Source organism: Lepidochelys olivacea (genome assembly GCF_965140295.1).
Source record: "Lepidochelys olivacea isolate rLepOli2 genome assembly, chromosome: 7".
Taxonomy (NCBI): Eukaryota; Metazoa; Chordata; order Testudines; family Cheloniidae; genus Lepidochelys; species Lepidochelys olivacea.
In genome coordinates, this window is record NC_140417.1 from 124,575,738 (window position 1) to 124,600,003 (window position 24,266).

The window sequence follows — 24,266 nt, forward strand, 5'->3', positions numbered from 1 at the left end:
ATTTTAAAAATAAAAATTTGAACTTGCTAGACCAGGTTGATTTTAGCTTTCCAAATAATTTCAGTGAGGAAAAATCCTGTTGTTCAAACTCTTATATCTTAAAGACACCTTGTCTGATTAATAGCAACATTTCCTGGAAAGGTCTCTTGTACCAAGAGAAAAAAACACAAACACACACACACACACACCAGAAATTAAGCAGAAAGGAGCTCTTTCTGAAAAAGTTTTGTAACTGGAGAGGGAGGCTGCTCAAAATTGGGCTTAAACTAAAAATTGGCTACAAGTGTCAGACCCACGGTCCATACACATTTCATCAGCCGCTGTTAGATGATCCCCTGCAGTACCAAGGTGCAGTAGGAAGGACTGAAATTCCTAGTTAGCGTGTGATTAGATTAAACCCTAAACATTAGCTGAACATGGCATTTGCTACGTATTTAACATTGGACTCTATTTACAAAGGGAAAAGGAACCAAACAGAAGCAGCGAGCCAGGCTCGGCGTGTCCTCTGGGACACTGTTGCTAGCACCCATGCAAGCAGCACAGGGCGATGTACCACGTCTGTGCACGGTGCCTTTCCATCCAAGTCTGTCTGTTGGGCCCGGGTCGGTCTTGGGGTACAGCTAGGCAGGCAGTGCCAAGGGGAAGCCTGGTAAAAGCTAAATCATTTCTCTTATTCCTCCGAAATCAACAGCAGCTGATGGTCAGTGTTCCGGGGAACACCTTGGGACTGGAAGCTACAGGCTACAAACAGCAAGGCCCTTTCAGTGGTGGACCCGAAAGAGACAAGGAGCACAGGGAGGGTGGATAACAGTACCTAATCCCGTCCCAGGCCAAACCTCCAGTGCCCCTGGGGCCAGGCCTACCTATTCCCAGAGGGCACTGCATTAGGGATTATGACCTGCGTCAGCTGCATTTTAGAGGCTGGCAGAGCATGTGCTGCAGATTTATAACACACATCCCTGATTATGGACCCACAGTCACCCCCTAGGTCAAAGCAATCTAAATGATTCTTAAGACTATTAATGTTCCTGCCCCATAACAGCCCCACACTGTCACCGGCTAAATGTACTTGCCAGCTGATTTGGCACTATGTGTGCGTTCAGAACACACGTTGTTTGCAATTGACTCCCAGTCGCCGGACTGGCCTCACATCCCTGGTTTATCTGTCCTTGGTGTTTCAAAAGCGGCTTTTTGTCTCCAGCTCAGGATTTGGCTTTGGTGGCTGGCGCAATGTTTTGTGACAATTCTCCCCACTGTGCAGCTCTTTGTAGTTGATCAGGCAGATTAGGAAAGCTGTCTGATGGGTGAAATTCATTTCTTTGACAATTTCTTGGCACACTGAACATCTCAACAATATATGCTCAGACCTAGGAGCTTCTGGAATGCCCGCCTGCCCGAAAAATGTTATTTTGGCCTGAAGTGTATTATGTGATTTCCCCGCCCCCATTCCAGAGGATAAATTCACAGTCAGCCGGCCCTCGGCCACTTACACATAAAGATCCATAGGAAACTCTTTCATCATGTGTGTTACGATGAACTCCACCATCAGATCTGGGAGACCGGGGAGGAAAACGACAAAGTAAATGTATAACGAGCTGCAGTAACACCTGGCGGACAACAATAAGCACATCCAACTACCCCCACCCCCACCATGTCACAACAGTCCTGGTTAGAAGCAAGAGAGATAATTTACTAAACAGTCTGAATTAGGCACCTCTTCTGAAAGCCCAGGGTGAAGCTACTGAGAGTAGCCTGGCATTTTAACGGGAAGCGCTCTGAGACATGCTTCCTCCATGCACTTTTCCCCGCACTGTTGTTTAAATAAAAAAACACATCACTCATTTTGATGCATAGAATTGCACTCATATTTCAAACCTTAGCGCCAATGGAAAATTCTGGTAGGAAGTACGTTTTAGAACGCAGTTGTCACCGGAGGCCAGATATGTTTTACAGCTTTGTTTTCCGAGACGATAACGTAGAGGACATTCATATATCTACACAATCAGCTCTGAAGCAAAGTAGATCCAGTCTTGCCTCAAGAATGACTAAACTCTTCTACATACTACTCAGTTTTAATCTTGGTCACTTTCACAAGGGGTACATTTGCTAGAACATCAAGAGAGGCAGGCAAAACAGCCTTCCAGAGAGTCACGTTCAGCCCAGTTTGTCTGTTCCAGGCAGGCAAGGTGCCCAACAGTCACTTCCACCACCAAACATCTGTTTCTTTCCAGTCAGCTTTTTCTCAGCTCAGTCACCCAGAGACTGCTCATTCCCAGCCATCACCTTCCCCACCTAGACGTTTGGATGGATTAGCCAATGAACATTCCATTATTGACATTCGTTCAGCAATGGACGCGAGGTGTCTGATGCCTTTCGGAAAACCTGATGGTGAATGTGGCTTTCCACAGATCTAAAAGATGCAGCATGTTACATGGCACCGATCCTCCTACCTAATCTCACTAGAGGAAAGTGAGGGGTTGGGATGAAATGCACCCTGCTGAGAACTGAAATTCCTTGCACAGGTAATAGGTAGCCAGGAAACTCCCCCAAACTAAGCTGATTTCCTCCTCGTCACAGGAGATGGGAAGATCCCACCCTAGCAATACTCACCTAGGACTGCACACACCAGGGGGCGGCAGGGCAGGTTCTTGTCTGCGGCTTTCTTCCTGTGTCTCATTGGCTTCAAACACACAAAGAAGAAAGAAAGTCAGCAGATGCCTGCATGGTACCCAGCACATTATCACCTGCTTTCCATACAAATAAAATCACTACCACAGGCTCTCCTGTAGTTTTGGGCTCTTCCATTTCTGCCACCTCGGTTCTATGGCCACCGCAGTCCAGGGCACAGAGGGTTACCAGGGAGACAGCAGCTGGAGCTTTGGTTACTTTGATTCTGAGCTGTGTAACTGGAGGGCGCTCCATGGATTCCCATTCCATGCTTGCTGCTGAGAAAGAGGGGCTGACAGCCTGGGGCTACGCTTGCTTTAAAAATAAAGAGCTTGAGTCTGTCCTGGCGTGGTCACACCGCCATCTCCCAGGCCACTGGCCGCCAATGGGGAAAAACTTTGCTGGAGAGCAATTCCAGTGGTGGAATGACCAGCTTGCGGGTCGGGTCGGAGGTTTGGAGCCTGCAGCCAAGTCCCACTGAGGGAGCATGCACAAATTCACAACATCCTCTTGCAGCTGGGCTCCTGTCGACCCTTGGATGCAAATGAAAGGGCCTTCCTGCAGCAGAACCCCTGGGTCAAGACAGTGCTAAAAACACCCCATCCCCTACTTGAGGGGCAAATCACCCATCTGAAAAAGGGAGTGAACTGAGCTCAAAGAGGTTAGGGTCCACTACAACATGCACATTTACCTATCACATGGGGCCTAACGTTTGCTGAATCTTAAGGCAGACTGCTCCCAAACTGCACTAACTCCTCCAGTCCCCACAGACCTCCCATTACACATCGTCTCCCCGGCTACGCTGGCCAGATGCATCTCAAAAGCCAGCCCTCACCCAGCCCCTTGAGCGAGCCAGTAAGGAGCCAGGCTGCTCACTCCCCAGCTTAGCTCATTCCCTTGAGGAGGAGTCTTGAGCCTCTCCTGCCATGGCAGCGTTTCTTCCCCACACCTGCACCAGCAGGGATCACTGGGTTCTCACGTGCACTGGCCCCAGGCAGGGCGTCTGTGACACAACACACAACCAGCTGAGGACCCAACCTTGGCTTCAGCCACCCCAAGGAGAAAGGAAGGAACCTGCAGGGAAGACTCACCATTCTGTGCAGGTTTACTCGAAAATTCACGTTGTCATCATGCAAAAAAGCATTTGCATACTGATCCTATTGAAGAGAGCAAAGCCTGAGCTGAGAAACATCTACTGCATCAACCCCCCAGTAGCAACCCCCCTGCCCCAGGGCAAAACTCACAGCTGCAGGCAACTCAAGGTTAGAAAGCTGCCATCAGCAGGAAGAGGCGCTTGCCTGAGTCTTCTCTTTCCTGTTCCCAATTTGTGCCTCTAGTCAGACAACCCAAGCGACTCCACTTGCACAAACACCTGCACCAGAGTCATTTATTTCCCAGGCCTTTCTTTGCTCACCCACGTCGCAGACTCCACGTACAACAGCGCCAAGAACATTTTAATGTGGGCTGTAAAATGCACAAGGAGGTTCTCCTGCCTGCCTCTCATTCCTCGTCCCCGTGACAGAGCGAAGAGGAAGGGTTACAGTGGCAGCTTGATGGACCCATCACAGCAGAAGTTATGGCAGGACAGGCTGCTAGTAGGTGGCTCAGCAGCTCCAATCCTCAGGGAAATCTCATTCCAAAATCCACACTAAACCAAACGGCGTTCCATATAATACCCTGCCAAGTGTGGTAATAAATATCCCCTCCATTTAATACCAGGATCAAACATGCCTTTGCTAGACACAGGGGATATTTCTCTTCTCCCTTTGTCTACATGCCTTTCTGATGAGAGCAAGTGCTAAGAATAGCTCATTCCTAACATTTGTAATGAAATCAGAGTTAACTAGCTCTTCTGCAGCACCTTGAACAAATACTTTATGAACCATGACTTTAAAAGCAGAGCACTCGGTGCAATTCTGCTGACTTTGCCACTCTGAAGCAGCAACATGCAGACCTCAGTGGTTCAGGAGCCAAATTAGCAATCAATATTATGCAAAAGAGCCACAGGAGTGGGAATTCATCGTTTCATTTACTAGAGCGCTATTCGAACATAAGAATGGCCAGACTGGGTCAGACCAATGGTCCATCTAGCCCAGTATCCTGGCTACTGACAGTGGCCAGTGCCAGGTGCCCCAGAGGGAATGAACGAGTAATCTTCAAGTGATCCACCATGGTACTATATATTCCTATTTAAACAGTGTGACAGAGAAATATTTACTTTATATGGATTATTCTTACCAGCTACAATTGGTTAATAACACAGGGAAAGCCAACTGGTTCATAATTAAATTGCACAGTGTTTTCATAGCATCTGCTGCAAAGAGCCGCAGGAGACACATTAAAGAGCCACTCGCGAGCCTCAGTCTGAGTATCACTACTCTAAATGGAAGGTTTTTACTTGTGGGCAACCAAAACCCTTTTCCAGTCGGGACCTGACCCTCTGGCTCCCCACCTGAGCAGTCTGCCCAGCAGGGTGACAACACCCACCTCCTTCAAGGCAGGAGAGGGACAACGTGGGCCCCGTCTGTGGAAGCCATGACCACTCCCTCCAATGCTAGCCCCTGCTCCCTGTCAGGACTTGGGATGGCTGAAGAACAGCACCGTCTGCTTAGCATGAACAATGTGGAGTCAGGTGTCGTCAGTGCCTGGAACATCTCAAGGTGTCCCCTAGTGACCTAACACGCACGCCAAATGAGAGCGGAGCAGGTCTGAGTTCAGCATGCTCCCCACGTGTGACACAAGAAGCCGACACTCCCTGAAATGAGGCAACACTCCACTAGTTTAGGCTCAGTGCTAACAGCAGTAGTGCTGGACTTCACAGCAAAGGATTAAACCATCTCTAGCAGGGTTTCCATCTCCCTACCCCTCTGCAGTTCTCCAGTGCCCACGTGACAGGACGCAAGGGGAAGGGACACCCGCGTGGAGCCAGGGCGTCACATGAGACAGATGGCCGTATGCTGATGAGATGGGATCGTGTACGAGACCTACCTCTGCTATGCACGTCAGGATAATAAGACAGAGCTTGCCGCTGTGGAGCCGGTGTTCGTCTGCAAATGAACAAAACCAAGCCTACGTGAGCCACTAGGCCTTGTTGCGCCAACAGGTCGGCATGTGGACTCAGAGCATAAAGACTCTCCCTGGCTGAAACAGGGCAAGAGGCCAAGTATCAAACTCTTCACACACCTACTCACCCACCCTGCAAGAGTAAATAGTCTCACCGTGGCCCTAAAGCCATCTCCCCAGAAGCCGGACCACTACACCCCACTGAGCTATCGGGAGTCTCTGCCAACAACACAACATCAGATTTGATTTCTCCCTCAGCACAGGCTCTCTCGGGAGTGTGACAGAATACACCCTTCAGTCACACCCTACTCACTAGTGTAATGATCTTGGTACAAAGTGTGCCTTGTAAGGTAGCATTTGAAAACTCATAATTTTTTGGTCAGTATTGTCCTGAGGAAATATGTGGCAATGTTGCATGTAAAGTTATAAGATTCCCCTGTACGGTGTTAACAACTCATGTTCCAAACCGCACAGCCCTGCTCCAACAGAAGTCTGCAAACAGGTCTGTCCTCGACAAAGGAACGTGCACTCTGCTTAACTTGCACTTAAGCAGTAAACAGAGTCATCAAGCAGGGTGGGAAACAAAGGAACCTCAACCAGGTGAGAAAAAGCAGCAGGGAACATCCTTCCGCATAGACTGTCTCCTAGTGCCCAACTGGAAATGTTTTTCAAGAGGGGGACTGAAACTATAAAAAGGAGGAAAGAACACCGCACTGCACCCCTCTCTCTCCTCCTGCCCATCGTATTCACTGCACCTGAAGGAACACAGGAAGCATTCACTGGACTCTGCGGGAGGGGTTCAGTCAGTAAGACCGCCGAAAGCACATGGTTAGAAATTTTGCTTGAATCTAATCTAGTTTGTTAAGTTAGGCATTAGTAAACATCTTCTCTTTATTTTCCTTGTAACCGTTTCTGACTTTTATGCCTCATTACCTGTACTCATGTAAAATTTCTTTGTAATTAATAAACTTGTTTTACTGTTTTATCTAATCTAGTGTGTTTAAATTGAAGTGTGAATCACTACTTGAGATAATGGACAGGAAAATTATTCCTTTTAAGGAATAACGGACGTAAAATATTTTGTTCTCTCCAGGAGAAGGCTGGGCGCTGCAGGACATACATTTTTATGGGGGGGAAGTGTCTGGGACCAGGGGTGTGTTGGGGTCACCCTGCAGTGTAATCAAGGCTGGTGAGAACCAGAGAGTAACCCAAGTGTGGCTGGCAGGCTGCAGTTAGACACACACACAGAGTGGCTTACATGCTGGGAGGCTGTTTGTGAGCAGCCCAGGTGGGAGCTACTGCAGCGAGGCATTGTGAGGTGCCCAAGGGGGTGACACAGCTGCTCATCAGTCTGGATTGCACCCTGGTACGTCGCAGAGGGGTCTCTCTCTGGCTCACCTGTTTGCCTTTCCCCAATACTCAGGATGCAGAGCTTAGCCCCTGGCCAACACTCCAGGTGAAAAGCCCTTCCTCGAGCACCACAACTGCCCTTCCGTCAGATCTCCGAGGGAGATCGGTTTTGTTGCTTACACCAGCCGGAACATTACACAGAAGAGCTCTGGCAGACAGGCAGTGCAGTAGTGCACTGACCACGGTGCTGACGGATAAAGACCTGAGCTCTAACCGCAGCATTCACAGAGACTCAAGGGTGCCTAGAGACTTGTCCCAGGTGCGAATGATGGCTAGAAAGCCTGTGAGGGCTTATTTTTAATGTTAAGGGCTTCCCCACACCCACCACTTGCTTTTCACCTTAGAAATTCAGGCCCTGTCTGCCCTGGAACTCTATGGGACAACTAGAAGGCTGGCAGAGTTATCAGACCCTAAATATGAAGGAACTGATTGAGCAGGGAAGCAATTTTTATTCAGACTGTTTCAAACTCTGCTTTTATTTTGTTTTCCATTATCACTGATCGAATAATTGAGAACCATGTGGGAGAAAGGAATCCCCGTTCGGAGTCTTCACCCCAGCCTGCAAAGACAGCTCCCAAGTCACAGTTCTGAGACCTCCAACAAATCCTCCAGAACACCAGGGAAGACCAGACTGGACATTCTGGCTGGTTTTAAAGTAAAACACAAGAAAGAGATTTTGAAAACACAGGCCACCTTCATACAGCGGAAAAGCGTGTTAACCCATGCCCCCTCCAAAAGCCTTTGGTGACACTGCATTCAGGACAGTGCATACAAACATCCCACATTGAATTTGCAAACAGATCTGACTCTGGGCTGCTGGCTCTGCTCAATGCTAGGACATGTGATTATTAAAGGGAAAATGAGCCCCAGAGGGTGTGAATTTTAACCTGCTGTATTGAGTAAACATAAGGGCACAGTTGGGGTGCAGCGGGTTGAGCGTCACACAGGCATATTTCCCTACTGAGCCCAGACTTTTCAAAAGAAGGGAAAAGTTTTTCTCTTCAGGAAGGAGGAGCAGTGGCCTTCAGGAACTCCAATACACGAGAGCCTTGTTATCTTTCTATTACAAGATCTCAAGGCTTATTTCAAAGGTGCTGCTTCCATGTCTCTTCTCCAGGGATTAGGCTGGAAGCGTTACTGCTGCACACTAAGTATTCATGCTTTAGCCTGCTCAGGTCATTTCCAGCCGCGCATTATAGGCGAGGTGGGCTGTTATTCATAGCAATCCTTTTCATCTTCCAGTAGGGGATCTGAAAACCCTTTACAAACACTCAGTACAGCAGGGAAACATCAATGCTCCTGTGGAATGTACGTCAGTCTGAGCCCTAGTTTACAGATGATCCCTCTCAAGGCTCCCCTGACTATGGGGTCTGGCAGAGAGGGGTTAATTAGATGGGATTCTGATAGAATGGATGGGTTTTAAATTACACCTTCCGGGGCAGGGGTGGAACAACTGTGCGGGCCTGGAGTCAGAGCAAGTGGACATCACTCACATGTACCCACCCCAAGATAGAAGTGATCCTGTAGCATCACTGGCTCTCTTCTTTCCCATCCCTCCATGGGATATTGGCCTTAAATGCTTTCTCGTTTCATAAAACGAATGGTCAAAGGAAGGTCACTTGGGAGCCCCTATTTACCCACTCAGAAAAGAGAAGCAAGGGATACACCCAAAGAAATTAAAAGGCTCCACATTTTAAAAGGATCTGGTTGTGGAACTCGTTGTCACAGGACACTCTCACTGCAAAGAGCTTCGTGGGGATTAGCCGTTGAGGGTGAACCTGCACTGCCTGGGGCAGCCCACAGCAGGAAGCCTTCCAGTCTGGTGCACAGAGCCAGGCCCACGGCAGCGGGTTAAAAACAGCCACGTGGACATTGCAGCTCGGGCTCTCAAGTCCACCCTCCTCCGCTTCAGAGCCTGAGCTCAACACCTGCACAGCTATTTGGAGCACGAGCCCCGCAAGCCCAAACCCGGTGAGCCAGGCTGGGAGACGCGCTGCTGTGGGCTGCACAGATGTACCCTATACAAACCTCAAACATGGGTACCCAAGCTAGGTAAAAAGTGTTAGGATATAGATATTCAGGCCTGTCTGTAAAGGCCTATACTCTAAGAATTTAGGTGTATTCTTATCACTTGGCTAGTTATAGAGGTACAAAAGAGAGAGTCAAAGTCACTGTCTGCCGGTGTAGGGGCCTTCTCCTGCTGTGACAGTTTGTGGCCCTGTGCTTGGGCTGGGGCCTTTGGCTGAGCTGCAGAGGCAGCCATAAGCTAGGAAGCGACCGGTCACATCCTCACATTCCCAACTAGTCACATTGAAATCAGGTGCTATTGGGCTGTTAGGCACTATCAGGACAGGATTGTATTCCTATCACCTCCAGAGAAAGGGAAGTGCCTAGAAAATGTAAAAGGAAACTTAGTTTGATAGCATCCTGTCTGGCAAGAATTGACTTATCAATAGCTGGGATGTGAAATCCTCACTTCTGTATTGTTTTGTCATTATAGTTCCCACTTTGCTATGGTTTATCTGTATAATCTCTGTCTGGTTCTGTGATTGTTCCTGTCTGCTGTATAATTAATTTTGCTGGGTGTAAACTAATTAAGGTGGTGGGATATAATTGGTTACATAATCATGTTACAATATGTTAGGATTGGTTAGTTAAATTTCAGGAAAATGATTGGTTAAGGTATAGCTAAGCAGAACTCAAGTTTTACTATATAAACTGTAGTCAATGAGGAAGTGAGTGGGTGTGGGTGGGAGGGGGTGGGTGTGTGTGGGGAAAATGGGAACAGGGAATGGGGGTAAGGAAATTGGAATCATGTTTTGCTAACAGGGAAAATGGGAACAGGGAATGGGGCTGGGGAAATTGGAATCATGTTTGGCTAAGGGCAGGAATGGGAACAGGGACACAAGTGTAAGGCTCTGTGGTGTCAGAGCGGGGAAGGAGGATACTAAGGAAGGAAACTGGAATCGTGCTTGCTGGAAGTTCACCCCAATAAACATCGAATTGTTTGCACCTTTGGACTTCGGTATTGTTGCTCTCTGTTCATGCAAGAAGGACCAGGGAAGTAAGTGGGTGAAGGAATAAGCCCCCTAACAAAAAGCTGGGGTGGGGGGAACATAAAGGGACACCAGCCTCCATCCATGAGGACAAATCAGCCATGGGCTGCCTGGGTTTAGGAAGAAATCCCCTCCATAGACATGTTCTACAGTGCTGGGTACTTTGTCAGAGCTCAAATGATACATAACAGCAACATTATTTGTGGGGTTCCACTTATCTTCATTCAGTGTAAAACTGGACAGACAACAGTGTGCTTGCAACAGGCTGAAATCTGGCACAAAAAATTGTTCACATGTGCAATACTTGCTCATGCGAGTGATCAGGTGCAGTGGTGCTAATCGAGCGGTCTTGTGCACACCTGGCCAGGGATGTGTCAGTGACACATTACCAAAGCTTCCACTCCCAAGTGTAAAAAGTGTAAAAAGCCAGGAAACAAAAGCCATCAGGAACAGTATCCCCGATAATGTCATGGCAAACCTGGTGTCTGAACTTTGTGACTTTGTCCTCACCCATAACTACTCCACATTTGGGAACAAATCAGCGGCACCGCTATGGGTTCCCGCATGGCCCCACAGTATGCCAACACTTTTATGGCTGACTTAGAACAACGCTTCCTCAGCTCTTGTCCCCTAATGCCCCTACTCTACTTGCGCTACATTGATGACATCATCATCATCTGGACCCATGGAAAAGAAGCCCTTGAGGAATTCCACCATGATTTCAACAATTTCCATCCCACCATCAACCTCAGCCTGGACCAATCCACACAAGAGATCCACTTCCTGGACACTACGGTGCTAATAAGCAATGGTCACGTAAACACCACCCTATACCGGAAACCTACTGACCACTATTCCTACCTACATGCCTCCAGCTTTCATCCAGACCACACCACACGATCCATTGTCTACAGCCAAGCTCTACAATACAACCGCATTTGCTCCAACCCCTCAGACAGAGACAAACACCTACAAGATCTCTGTCAAGCATTCTTACAACTACAATACCCACCTGCTGAAGTGAAGAAACAGATTGACAGAGCCAAAAGAGTACCCAGAAGTCACCTACTACAGGACAGGCCTAACAAAGAACATAACAGAACGCCACTAGCCATCACCTTCAGCCCCCAACTAAAACCTCTCCAACGCATCATCAAAGATCTACAACCTATTCTGAAGGACGACCCATCGCTCTCACATATCTTGGAAGACAGGCCAGTCCTCGCTTACAGACAGCCCCCCAACCTGAAACAAATACTCACCAGCAACCACACACCACACAACAGAACCGCTAACCCAGGAACCCATCCTTGCAACAAAGCCCGTTGCAAACTGTGTCCACATATCTATTCAGGAGACACCACCGTAGGGCCTAATCACATCAGCCACACTATCAGAGGCTCGTTCACCTGCACATCCACCAATGTGATCTATGCCATCATGTGCCAGCAATGCCCCTCTGCCATGTACACTGGCCAAACTGGACAGTCTCTATGTAAAAGAATAAATGGACACAAATCAGACGCCAAGAATTATAACATTCAAAAACCAGTCGGAGAACGCTTCAATCTCTCTGGTCACTCGATTACAGACCTAAAAGTTGCAATTCTTCAACAAAAAAACTTCAAAAATGGACTCCAACGAGAGCCTGCTGAATTGGAATTAATTTGCAAACTGGATACAATTAACTTAGGCTTGAATAAAGACTGGGAGTGGATGGGTCATTACACAAAGTAAAACTATTTTCCCATGTTTATTCTCCCTCACCCCGACTGTTCCTCGGATGTTCTTGTCAACTGCTGGAAATGGCCCACCTTGATTATCACTACAAAAGGTTCCCCACCACCCCCCCGCTCTCCTGCTGGTAACAGCTCACCTTACCTGATCACTCTGGTTACAGTGTGTATGGTAACACCCATTGTTTCATGTTCTCTATGTATATAAATCTCCCCACTGTATTTTCTACTGAATGCATCCGATGAAGTGAGCTGTAGCTCACGAAAGCTTATGCTCAAATAAATCTGTTAGTCTCTAAGGTGCCACAGACTAGTGTAGACTAGTGTATACAGACTAACACGGCTGCTACACTGAAACAAAGCAAAGAGTGTAAACATATCACATGGCCCAGCAGCATCTAAATCTAACTACAACAGGGAATCACTGAAGTCCCCTTTACTAATTCCATTGCCCCTCGTATCATCCATAGGTGCTGAAGGGCACACAAGGTTTCACACCTGGAGCGGAGTTCTGATTCCTGTGGCAGTCCTTTAATGTTCTTAGAAATCCAGGATCTGTGCGGTTTGAATTCTCCTCCCATCCCATAGAGCTTGGAATTGGATCCGCTTATGCCTCCCGGAGAGGGCCATGCTGAGACTCCCTCAGTTATTATGCACTACAATTTTCCCCTTCTATATCTTGCTTCCTTCCCTCCAGCACTAGGTCTCCCCAAGACCCATGTAATTACCATCCAGCAAGGAAAAATTAGTTCAGAGCTTTCAGCCTCCACAGGGAGACCAGGTAGGGTCTGTATGCGGAGTTCCATTAACATCGCTCCACCGCCTGGACCCAGGGCTCACTCGACAATAGGATCTGGTTACCTTTTGTGTCCTGCATCACAATCGAGCTGTACTTTAAGAAGGTTATCAGCAGGTTGCTAGTCTGCACATCAGCATCCAAAGGCAGCTCTGCAGAGCTTATAACTGGAATAAAGCAGAAGAAAAACATTTACCCTCTGCATATCACATACAAAAAGCAAGGGGAAGATACTCAAGGAACTTGATTCTCAGATGTTAGTGTCTGAGTGTAATGAACACATTTGTACATAAGAACAGCCAGACTGGGTCAGACCAAAGGTCCATCTAGCCCTGTATCTTGTAACATCTTTTTTCATCCTGCAACACTCTGCCTCATTCACTGCACACTTTCCAATTTTTCCAACGAATGAAGCAGGGGTCCTACAGACAATGGTCTCCTCCACTACACAACCCTGATTCATGCCCAGAACAAGTCCATCCTGTGCACTGAATGAGGCAGGGTCCTATGGAAGAAATAGCATGTAATCATGTAATTAAAGACTGTACAATAATGTATACACAAGGGGGCTGAATTCAGATTGCACAGGCAAACTAAATTCTGTCATCTCCTAGCTTCTGAATGCTTTGCAAGCTTATTATTCTTTTAATGAACATAAGAACGGCCAGACTGGGTCAGACTGAAGGTCCATCTAGCCCAGTGTCCTGTCTTCCGACAGTGGCCAGTGTCAGTGCCTCAGAGAGAATGAACAGAACAGGGAATCATCAAGTGATCCATCCCCTGTCACCCATTCTCAGCTTCTGGCAAACAGTGGCTAGGGACACCAGCCCTGCTCATCCTGGCTAATAGCCATTGATGGACCTATCCTCCAGGAACTTATCTAGTTCTTTTTTCAACCCAGTTATAGTCTTGGCCTTCACAGCATCCTCTGGCAAGGAGTTCCACAGGGTGACTGTGCATTGTGTGAAAAAATACTTCCTTTTCTTTGTTTTAAACCTGATGCCTATTAATTTCATTGGGTGACCCCTAGTTCTTGTGTTATGAGAAGGAGTAAATAACACTTTCTTGTTTACTTTCTCCACGCCTGTCATGATTTTATAGACCTCTCTCATATCCCCCCTTAGTCGTCTCTTTTCCAAGCTGAAAAGTCCCAGTGTTATTAATCTCTCCGCACACGGAAGCTGTTCCATACCCCTAATCGTTTTTGTTGCCCTTTTCTGAACCTTTTCCAATATAATTTTTTTGAAATTGGGTGACCACATCTGCACTCAGTATTCAAGGTGTGGGCGTACCAGGGATTTATACAGAGGCAATATGATAGTCTCTGTCTGATTATCTATCCCTTTCCTAATGATTCCCAATATTCTGGCTGCTTTTTTGACGGCCGCTGCACATTGAGTGGATGTTTTCAGAGAACTACCCACAAGGACTCCAAGATCTCTTTCCTGAGTGGGAACAGCTAATTTAGACCCCACCATTGTGTATGTACAGTTGGGATGATGTATTCTAATGTGCATTACTTTGCATTTATCAACATTGTAGAGATCATCTGATCTTCCACTCCCCAGTCAGAGGTCTTGTGTCACAGCGAGTGGGGCTCAGCTTCTTCCAGAGCCCACCTCTCCTGCTCCGAGCTCTGGCAAAGGGTCCCAGCTCTCCCCTCCTCCTGACCCCATACGTGCAGATTACGCTGCTGCTTTGGCACTTCAGCGCCTACCAACCCCGGAGGCGACATGAGACTAATTCCAGCAGTCAGTGCAGATGAGGGTTACACCATTTTCATTTGGAGAGGAACATGCCTGGGAAAGGCCCTGCTAAGCTTCAGTAGTGGGATTTGAGCCCTTAAGAAACAACTCTGAAGAGGTTAAGAGCCAATTGCACGCCAGCCTCCCTCCCTTTTCTCTCTGGGGCATCGAAAAGTGCCACCTTCTCCTGAAGGAACAGTACAGAGCTGAAAAGCAGAGGCACTGAGCGAGGGGCTGGGTGACCAAGGAGCTTTGCTGTAGGCCAATGCAAAGATTTTTTTTTAAATGCCCACCAGTGTTTCCCAACCTAAAGCTTTACAGGCAGCAGCTCCACAGATTCACAACAGACGGAAGCCAAGGCGATCACGGCTTATGCGAGCAAAACCGAACCGCAACATGGCCAGGATGGGGTGAGCATTTCTGATACAGATCCTGCTCCCGTCCTCCATGCCTCCGACACCTCAACGTGAGGTACGTCTGCAGTGTGCTCTGCAGGCGGCTGCCAGTTACCCAGCTAACTCCCCTCCGCTCAGGTCCCAAGCCTCAGCCACCTCGATCCTGGGCTGGACTCGGGCAGTTCTCTTGCTCTCGGACTAGGCTGCAGCACCCTGTGATCAGCCTTGCTCATCTCAGCAGGTCTGACAGGCTACGTCTATGCGATTCCCAGCGCAGGAAGACATGTGTGTGCTGGCTTGGATTGAGCTGGCATGCTAAAAATAGCGGGGTGCCTGCAGAGGCGAGCCGTGAGCTGGCCACCCCAGTACAATCCCCTTCCAGAGCCGAGGTAGATGCTAGGGTGGCTAGCCTCAGGCAGGCCGCCAGGGCCACACTACTATTGGCGGTATGCTGCACAGACAGCACTGACCCAGGAGCCCAGCGGCCAAACAGTCTGCTCACAACAAAGCATTATTTATTTAGAACCAAGGCATTTCCGGTCTTAAAACAAGAGCTGGGGAAGACCCAACTAGCTCAAGCTGTCTCCACAGTGTCTGTCGGCCTGTCCCTCTGGGCAGCTCCTGGCAGCGGACCCACTCCCCGGCTCGCTCCTGAAAAGTTGTTTGCGACCCTTTGATCTGCTAGTTCCTGCCTGTGTCATTTTTGGCAGGTGCCATTGCCCTGCAATTGCCCCTGGTGTTTGTTGGGAGGCTGCTTCTCTATAGCCCCTTACGTTGCTCTCCTGCCTGCTCATCCGACAGCTCCCCCAGAATGAAAGCACAATGCCTGCCCTTCTCCCAGACACGTAGCCCAGGCTCTCTCAAGAACCAGGGGCCATGCCCCTTCCACAGCTCCATGGCCAACACAGCAGCTACCCCTCACATCAGCCAGGGAACCAAAGCCTGGCAGCCCGTGTGCTCAGCAGCATAGCATGACATTACCGCTCTGCGATCTGCACCGGCTGCCCGGGGGCTTCCAGCTGGAGTTCAAGGTGCCGTTTTAGACCAATTGAAGTCCTAAGTAGCTTGAGACCTGCTTACCTGTAGGAACCCTTTTTTTCAGGCCATACAGCCACAGACCTAGTCTCATTAAAGGCATGAGCTGGACCCACTTTTGGATGGGAGAAGGAGCTGCTAGCAGCTCCAAGGGGCCCTGGTCTCTGGAATCCACTCCCTCTTTTCCATCTGCCTCCACAGCAAGCCCAAAGCCTATCTCTTGGCCTGGCCTTTTGGGGAGAGAAAAGTAGCTAGAGCTTGCAAGAGGATTTGGGATGAGAAGAGGCTGCTGGTTTGATCCCTTATGCGACTGTATTTTTAATTTATGTAAAATGCACTTGGAGGCTGGGACAGGAGCTTTTACATCAGTAACTCTAAATAAATACACAGACCGCCTCTCCCTGCTCAAACTGCTTGTTGAACCCCACCACCCCGCGGCGAGCTAAGTAAGGGTTAGAGCTCGGATGAGCAAACAGGCACGGAAGGGGGAAGGGATTTATCCAGAAATAGCATCCAGGAGCTCAGAGTCCAAGGCCTCTGCTCTAAGTACCGATCAGCAGGGCTTCTCTAACGACTGTACCTGAGCACGGCCGCACACGGACCTGAGAAGACCAGTGTTCCATGCCCAGCAACAGGAGACTGAACTCACAGGAAAGTTCCAGCCCCAATCAGGTTTCTGGCCCTGCGGCTCTAAGTCAGATACCTTAGGATATTTTCATTTTTAAAAGCCATCTAACTTAACCGGCACTGACATGCAGAGGGGCCCAAACAATAGCTCATAGAGGTCTGTGTGCTCATCTCTAATACAAGGCTGCGGTCCACAGAGATGACGGGGCCACGCAGTCAATGGGGCCTGGCAGTTTGAATCAAACTGGAGTAGTGCAGGATGGGGCCTTCATTTGCTGGGGGCTGCACTTCTCCAGGGTCTGCAAGCGCCTCCATTTAATGCAGAGGCTCTTGACATGTTGCTAACGTGACTCTCAAACAGCAAAGTCCGTGCACCCCTCTGCTGTGGGATTGGAAGCCTTCTTACCCCCAACATTATGAATTGCCCATGAAGATTTAGCCAAGGTCAGCAATATGCGTTCACATCCATACTGGCTCCTTCCAGAGCCGCTATGATGAATGCAGTTGATGAATATTAAACAACAGTAAGCAAATCAGCATTTAGATACCATGGTGACAGGCACCTTAGATTTGTATATTACGGATGCACAGTTCACAGCAAACAGAAAAAGTCTTATGAAAAAAAAATCACTCTGCAGAACCCATAACTGCTGAACCCAGTTAACCCTACAGCTATAGCTTTTGTATGAAGACATAGGCTTTATTTTGAAACTTTAAAAGGGCTTAATTCATGGGAGAGGCTAACAGCTGGAGGAATTTCAATTCAGAACACAAGCCTGTTTTTAAACCTAAGCTGCACAGAAGAGTGCCTGGAACCTATACATGGATTTCTGCATGCTTTGTATCTTGAAAATAGCTTGGCTTATTTATTTTTTTAATGCATCAGAAAGAAAGAAAAAAAAGCCTTCCATTCTAAAGCTGAAATGTCTTGTGCTAACTCTAAGCCGAGAGCAAATTTTACAGTTGAATTGCAAACCCCTGCAAAATGAGAGGAATCCTGACATAGCTTGAAAATAACCGCACTGCTGGGGAGCAGCCCTATAATTAAACCAAACCTAGGCTCAAGCGCTTGGCGTCGCAGAGAGGCTGGAGCAAAGATAAGACGACAGGGAATGTAAATGAAAAATGCCTCTCAACATGATCCCTGCAAGTTAAGATCAACTCCCTTTTCTTAAGCTTAAGAACCCTCCGAGCAGCGGGGAGCCGCCAGTGAAGGCTGAGCTCCCTGTGTCTGTTCAAAGGGGGCTGACTTCTCTCGCTAAATGAAAAAAGGAGCTGGTTGTAGGTAAGCACAATCCTGTCGGTTGTGTAAGGAAGCGTGTGGGTGGAGACATTAGCAATGAACAGTCTGAAAGGAAGCGCCTGGCCCGCTGCCTCACACAAAGCACATACACGGGGAGGCTCGAGACATCTTTTTTTTAACTGAAGCTTTTGATATCCATGGTAACCAGGCAGAATTCATCCTTGTGGAGAATAGTAGTCTTCAGCCGGGGTATCAAATGACCCGAACAGCAGACACAAGAGGGTAACCCATGCTGCTCTCACTTCAAGACATTGCCAAATTGTGCTCTATTCAAACAGACTCCATTCTTCTATTAAATGCTTTCTTCAGACACTGATGGTGTAAGGGAAGTTAGTGACAAATGCTGCTAGATTTCTCAGAGTGGGTTAAGTCTACACGATCTCAAATAATGAGCCAGTCTATACAGCTCTCGTATGCATTAATGCACACATTAAAGTATCTTGTTTAGAACAACCAGGCCCCCAGATCTCAGTTTAAGCTGTCATTTAAAAAGCCGGTCTGAAGAATGGGCAGAGGCAAAAGAGAAATAGCTCCTGCTTCCCAAACAGCTTGGATTCAAATCCTGGGTTAATTTCCAGCTGGGAACAAGCAGGCGCCCACTGTGACTAACTGCCTGGGAGATGAGCTCTACCGAAACCTCCTAGACATCAGACACATCCATAAACAAAGCCCTTAAAAAAAACATGAATTGTGTGGCTGCATCCGTGTGGAGACACACCGGGACAGGGGGGCTGTGTCAGTCCTCTTCTAGCAAGATGTGGCTTTAGCTATGGCTTTGGGAAAGACGCCAGCAGTTCCTCTGGGCAGCATACAGAGCAGAGATTCTATGTGATTCTTCTTATAAGTAGCAGAAATAAAAAGCCATCTAAAGTGTCCTCTGGTTCTGCTTAACAAACCAGGCCTCCCAGGAAGACAACAGGAAATCCGTCTCCAGATAGAACGGGTTAGCTGCCACCTTGAAAAAGTGCTTTGCCATTTATTTTATGGTTCATTTTAAATGCTAACACCCACAAGAGGATTAAACATCTCACCATCTGAAGAAGGCGGAGTGGTCCCGAGTGGAGTGACTGGCGTTGTTGGAATTGGGCTTATCGGCACTGTCACCAACCCCATTTCTGGATGGCTCTGAAGCAAAAACACATGATCTCAAACACACACACACTTTATACACCACAGTTATATGGAGCAACACCCACTAGGCGTATTACCCCAGATGACACAGGCTGCAGATGTGTCGGCAGACACCAGAGCTCAAGTCAGCAGGTGTTCAGCCACCACCCTACACAGCACAGGGGATAGATGGCCCAGTGATTTGAGTCCTAGCCTCAGAGTTGGGAGACCTGGATTCAAGTCTCTGCTCCACCACAACCTGCCTGTGTGACCATGGACAAGTCACTTAGCTTCTCTGCATCGATTCCCCAAGCTGCGACATATGGGAGACCAGATGACCTGGTGGTCCCTGCTGGCCTTAATCCCTGTGACTTCTGTGTGCAGTGGGGATAGGAGTAGTGTCCTGCCCCACAGGGTGTGTGAGGATTGTAAGGCACACAGATACTATGGTGATGGGGAAGACACAAACCCACCCCACTAAGAGCTTTTGGTCAACCCCCCCCCCAGGGGTTTTCAGAATGACCCTGGAATATTTAATACCTGCCCTTCCAATCCTCCTCTGCCCTTTTAAAATGGGATTCTCATTTGTTTCATGGGTTCACATTTGAAGAGAACGGCAATTGACTATGTTCCTGCCCTGCTGAAAAGCGTGAGGGTTCAATAGAAGACAGCACTACAGAAACATCATCATCCATCTGTTCTGCTTCCTTCAGTTGCCTTTTCTCCCCAGCGCCTCTTCACTAACTGCTCCAGGCCCAATTGCTGGTCAAACCTTATTCACGACAGGTGTACGAAGGGTTTGAAAGTTAGGGACCGTGTTGTAGAACTACTAGGGGGATGTAAATCCACACATTTTATGGGAAGCGTGGGCACTTGCTACCACTCAAAGTCCAATCGAGGAAATATAGCTTTAAAATACATTTTCCATTGAAAATATGTTTTCTCCCATGCAATAAAACCAAGGGGTTTCGCCCCCACCCCTCAAAAAAATCCAGCTGTCAGCCAAGGTATATAGCGCCACCTAGCAGCAAGAGATTAATACGAGCAGGTTACAAGGAGCTACAAAGACAATGTAATAATAATACTGTGAATCTAAGTTTAGCCACTTTCGCAGCTCCCCGGGCCATGCCTAGGTATCAGTGGTTGGAGATTCCTGCAATACTGGGGCAGGCAGAGAATGCGATCTGAGCCATAAGTTTCTTCCATTATTTTTATGGTGCTTTAAGTCACGTTATGCCCTACTTCGGACAAGGGTTACTGACAGCCCACCCAATGGCTTCATCAGGTCAGTACATCCCAGTGTGTGCCTGGGCCTGTCTAGGGCTGCCTCCAACCACGGGCTGGCAGCACGACCAGACTCATTACTGTCTGCCGGGTGTGCAAACCCACAGGGCATTTAGAGAATCAGCCTGAGCTTTTTGATCAAAGCTATGGATGCATCCACTGCTCTTCAGGCACACACCCGGCTTTTATTGTTCCCCCTCACAGACTGATACTGCAGTTCTCAAGACAGGACAATTTACCTACAAAAAAGTTTAACTTCATCACATTCTCCAAGCATGTTTGTACAGAAACTAGCGTTTGAAACAAGACTCTTGTTGTAGCTGTTTATTCTCTAAAACAAACTGCTGAACTGTGGGGCCACACAGGGGATCAGAGATTAGATTCCTTGCTTCCAGGCTAGCAGGGAACAGCCCACCCTCCACAGTGCTTTCTGATCAGACCCTCCAGCCAACCGCAGGGCAGCATTAACAGGGTTTAGAGGGAGTCACCTCGAGCCCTTCCCAGACACTAAAATGGGTCAGTCTGACACAAGGCATCCCCCAGAAATCCTCTCCCAAAAACCTTTTTAATTCTTTTCTGTGGCAGAGTGGGAAATAAGGGGTGCTGCATTTCCTAAGTCACCCTGAATCCGGGCCCTAGCCTGCTTCTGGTCCTATCTGACTAGGAACTATAACGAAACCCCAAAGGCTCCAGGGAAGGAAAGATGGACTGACTGATCTAACTGGTCTTCTCCAACCCTGCCATGGATCGGCTGTTGAAACGCTTTGGGATTACGCTCCCTCCCTCCCCGCCCAACAGGCATGGAAAGAAAACACACTGAATGGGGCCCCACCTGTGCCAACACGGTGATGAAGTTGCGGTTTAAATGAACGGCTTCGTAGAGGGCCAGAAGAATCGCCTCATTCGTTCTGCAAGAGCAGCAGAAAAGCAGAGTTAGGGTCAGGGCTGCACTCCGGGGACAGCCATCAGAGCAAAGGATTTTCTGAAGCAACTCATGATTTGGTGAGCCCAGCCGGAAACACCTTCAAGGGGTCTGTTTCAGAAGGGGCACGCGCCCACCCTCTGAGAGCCGAGCCCTTTTTATTTAAGGTGCATTGAGTTGGGCACCCCCAATTACTTATCACTTTTGAAGACCTTAGCCATGGTCTTGGACCCCCTTGACCTTCCACCAAAGGACTTGCCTTGCTCCTCACTCTCAGCATTGCTTCCTCTTAAAGTCCTTGCATGAGAGCACAGAGCAGCCGGCTGCCTCCACCATTGCCGTGTTACATTGGGCTGGGCACGGAGGAGCAGCTTTTACCCTCCTGATTGGAAAGGTAAGCGCTCCTTGGGGCAGGAGACGTGTCCCCCACTATGATCTCCAACCCCGAACACAAGAGTGGTGCTCCATGAGCAGTAATTCCCCTCCCACTCCCTACATCCAACACTCGCACACAGCATTACAGAATGCTCCCCAGAGCCAGCCTGCCCATGGCTCCTACAGCCCCAGCCGCTTCTTTCGAGTCCCAGCCTCTCCCGTCATTTGCAGTTGCAAGGAACAAATTTGGTTGCCAGGCCAGAGCGGACGTCGCTTCGGCTTGTTTTCCTACATTAAAATGGCCCCATAACGGAAGAGCAGCGGGTGACATTTTGCGATTCAGAACCAGCAAGGTACATTGCCGTTCGCTGTGCGGACAATGTCTGTGTACTTACTGGACGGAGATTTTCTCATCAGCATCGGCTATGAACATGCTGCCCACCTATGGAAGGAAAGAGCATTGCACAGTTTTATGAAGAACAGTAGCGAAAGCTGTCGCCACTGCTTACAGCTAGCAAGAGCAGGCAGGGACAGGACCTGAACACTGAAAGGCCCTGCTTGGCTTGTAGACGAGGAGCAGGGCAAGGGAAGTCCCACAGCTTCCTTCTCCAGGTGGCCATGAACTGCCCCTGGAAGAAGCCTCCCCCAGGACACATCTCGTAGCTACAGCGAGCCCCCACTCAGATGACGAAAGACGATGACTGATTCCCAGAGCTGGATCTTTCAGTGGACTCCCCACACAGCCACAGACAAAAGGTTTATGGCAATGCCTTTCCCAGCGCTTTGTGCAGCAACACTGCTTTGTGTCGGGCAGCTTCTGCAGAAGAGCAGCGATTATTTATTTTACGGCAAAGGCTGCTTAAAAAGAGTCACGTGCAGCTTTTAAAATGAGAATGGAGAAGAAAATATTTCTGATTCTCAACCAAAAAACAGTGCGCTCCTTCCAAAGCACCGCAATAGGATCTGTGGTGCCATGCACATTGCTCACTCTCCTTCTTCAGAGCCTGATCCAAGCTCACTGAAGTCAGTGGAAAGACTCCTGCTGAATTCAGTGGATTTTGGATCAAGGTCTCGCAAAGTCCCATGTCTTTATTTATCTTTTAAGTACTGAAAAAATGCTCTTTCCTCACTCACCATATTGGTTAAGGCTGAGAAAAAGCCACTCTGGTGCTCCTCTTCCTTATCTTTGTACTGCCTGAACAAACAGGGTGACAGCAACAGAGAGTGGGAAGTTACACACAGAAAAAGGGTCATTTTATCCAAATCCCCATACAACAGACATGACAGGTCAGGACAAGAGCTGGAGAGCGCATCAACATGCATGTTGACTTTTCAAGGAGCTTGTTAAGAGAGTTGCAAAGGGAGTTCAAATCCCTGTTACGGGACAGCCTATGCAGCGGTGGGGTGGCCAGGTTGGTCTCTGGATATTAGAGATATTGGGGATATCTCTGGATATCCCCAACTAAATCATCCCTGGCTGGGATGATTTAGTTGGGGATTGGTCCTGCTTTGAGCAGGGGGTTGGACTAGATGACCTCCAGAGGTCCCTTCCAAACCTGATATTCTATGATTCTATGAACTCTGGAAATCAGTTTTCATTACCTGGGCTGATGGTTTCCAACCCTGGGGCACACAGAGAAGCCTTTAATCTAAGAGGTCTAACTTTCAAAGCTCACAACTTCTGATGACTGCAATGGGAACTGCAAGCGCTCAGTGCTTCGGAGTGTCCAGTCACTTTGATAGAGGTGCCGAATTCTGGCCATTCCTTTTAACCTGACTCTGTCTACTTAACTCTCCTGTAACGGGGCACACCCTCAGTCTGGTACAGAGACAAGAGCAATGGGGTCACGCTCATCTACACCTCCAGGGCAGGCAGGAGAGTAGCAGAGCATGCTACCAGTGCTCCAGCACTGTAAGCTATCAACATCTGTTTAATGGGGGTTAAGAGGAATTCTTCCCCAGGGGCAGATTATCCTATCGCTCCCTACTGTTGGATTTCTTGCAGCTTCTTCTGAGGCAGCTGGTCCTGGCCCCATCTGAGACCGGGTACTGGTTCAGATGGACCCTGGTCTGCTCCAGTCTGGCAATTCCTGCACTCCCAGATGGCTGTGTGTGTTTCCGATGGGCTGTCAATGTTTCTGGCACAGCGGCACTCAATGACTCATTCATTTTCACGTCACAACGTGAGATTTTACAGGCGACTCACAAAGATGGGAGTAGAAACATACACAGAAGAGCTGTCTGGTTTTCCCAAAGGCCAGGCCTCTCTTGAAGTGCATCTGCCAGATTCCTACTGGCAACAACAGCAGTAACAGCCTCAGAGGGTTGCGGGCCTCAAACCGCAAGGCAGCTCCAGCATCTCCACCACACCAGGAGCGCCATGGAAAATGCTGGTGGAAGGGGACAGCAACTCCCCATTGGGTCGAAAAACAATGAGACGTTATGACGGCGGATTTACCTGTTGTACTCCGATAACGCTTGGGCGATGACAAGACCCATTCCCTGCAAGAATATAGAACAGCTTTACTCGGCAATCCCACACCACAGAAAACCAAAGGATATTGCCTGTATGAAGCTCCTCCCCCACCCACATCCCAGGGGACTACACACAATTTAGCGTGCTAAATACGGAGTCAAAGATTGTGGCACAATTTACAAAGCCAGGGCCCTAGCCAGGGGCCAGCATGGATTAATGCTAACCAGGGTCTGGGTAAGTTAAACAGACGTTCCAGAGGAGAGAAG

The 24,266-nt window shown here is 48.5% G+C and overlaps 1 protein-coding gene across 3 annotated transcripts in view; it reads right to left on the reverse strand.

Moving 5' to 3' along the window:
* ARMH3 (armadillo like helical domain containing 3) overlaps positions 1–24,266 on the reverse strand; it is a 184,780-nt gene that overhangs the window by 120,530 nt on the left and 39,984 nt on the right. For all 3 annotated transcript variants that reach the window (XM_084633976.1, XM_084633977.1, XM_084633978.1), the window contains 10 exons: positions 23,983–24,026; positions 22,659–22,719; positions 21,920–21,966; positions 21,060–21,135; positions 18,865–18,958; positions 12,794–12,895; positions 5,656–5,714; positions 3,759–3,824; positions 2,611–2,680; positions 1,491–1,551 (listed from right to left, as the gene is read on the reverse strand). In XM_084633976.1, the coding sequence (XP_084490102.1) occupies positions 1,491–1,551; positions 2,611–2,680; positions 3,759–3,824; positions 5,656–5,714; positions 12,794–12,895; positions 18,865–18,958; positions 21,060–21,135; positions 21,920–21,966; positions 22,659–22,719; positions 23,983–24,026 (680 nt within the window). The remainder of the gene's footprint in view (positions 1–1,490; positions 1,552–2,610; positions 2,681–3,758; positions 3,825–5,655; positions 5,715–12,793; positions 12,896–18,864; positions 18,959–21,059; positions 21,136–21,919; positions 21,967–22,658; positions 22,720–23,982; positions 24,027–24,266) is intronic.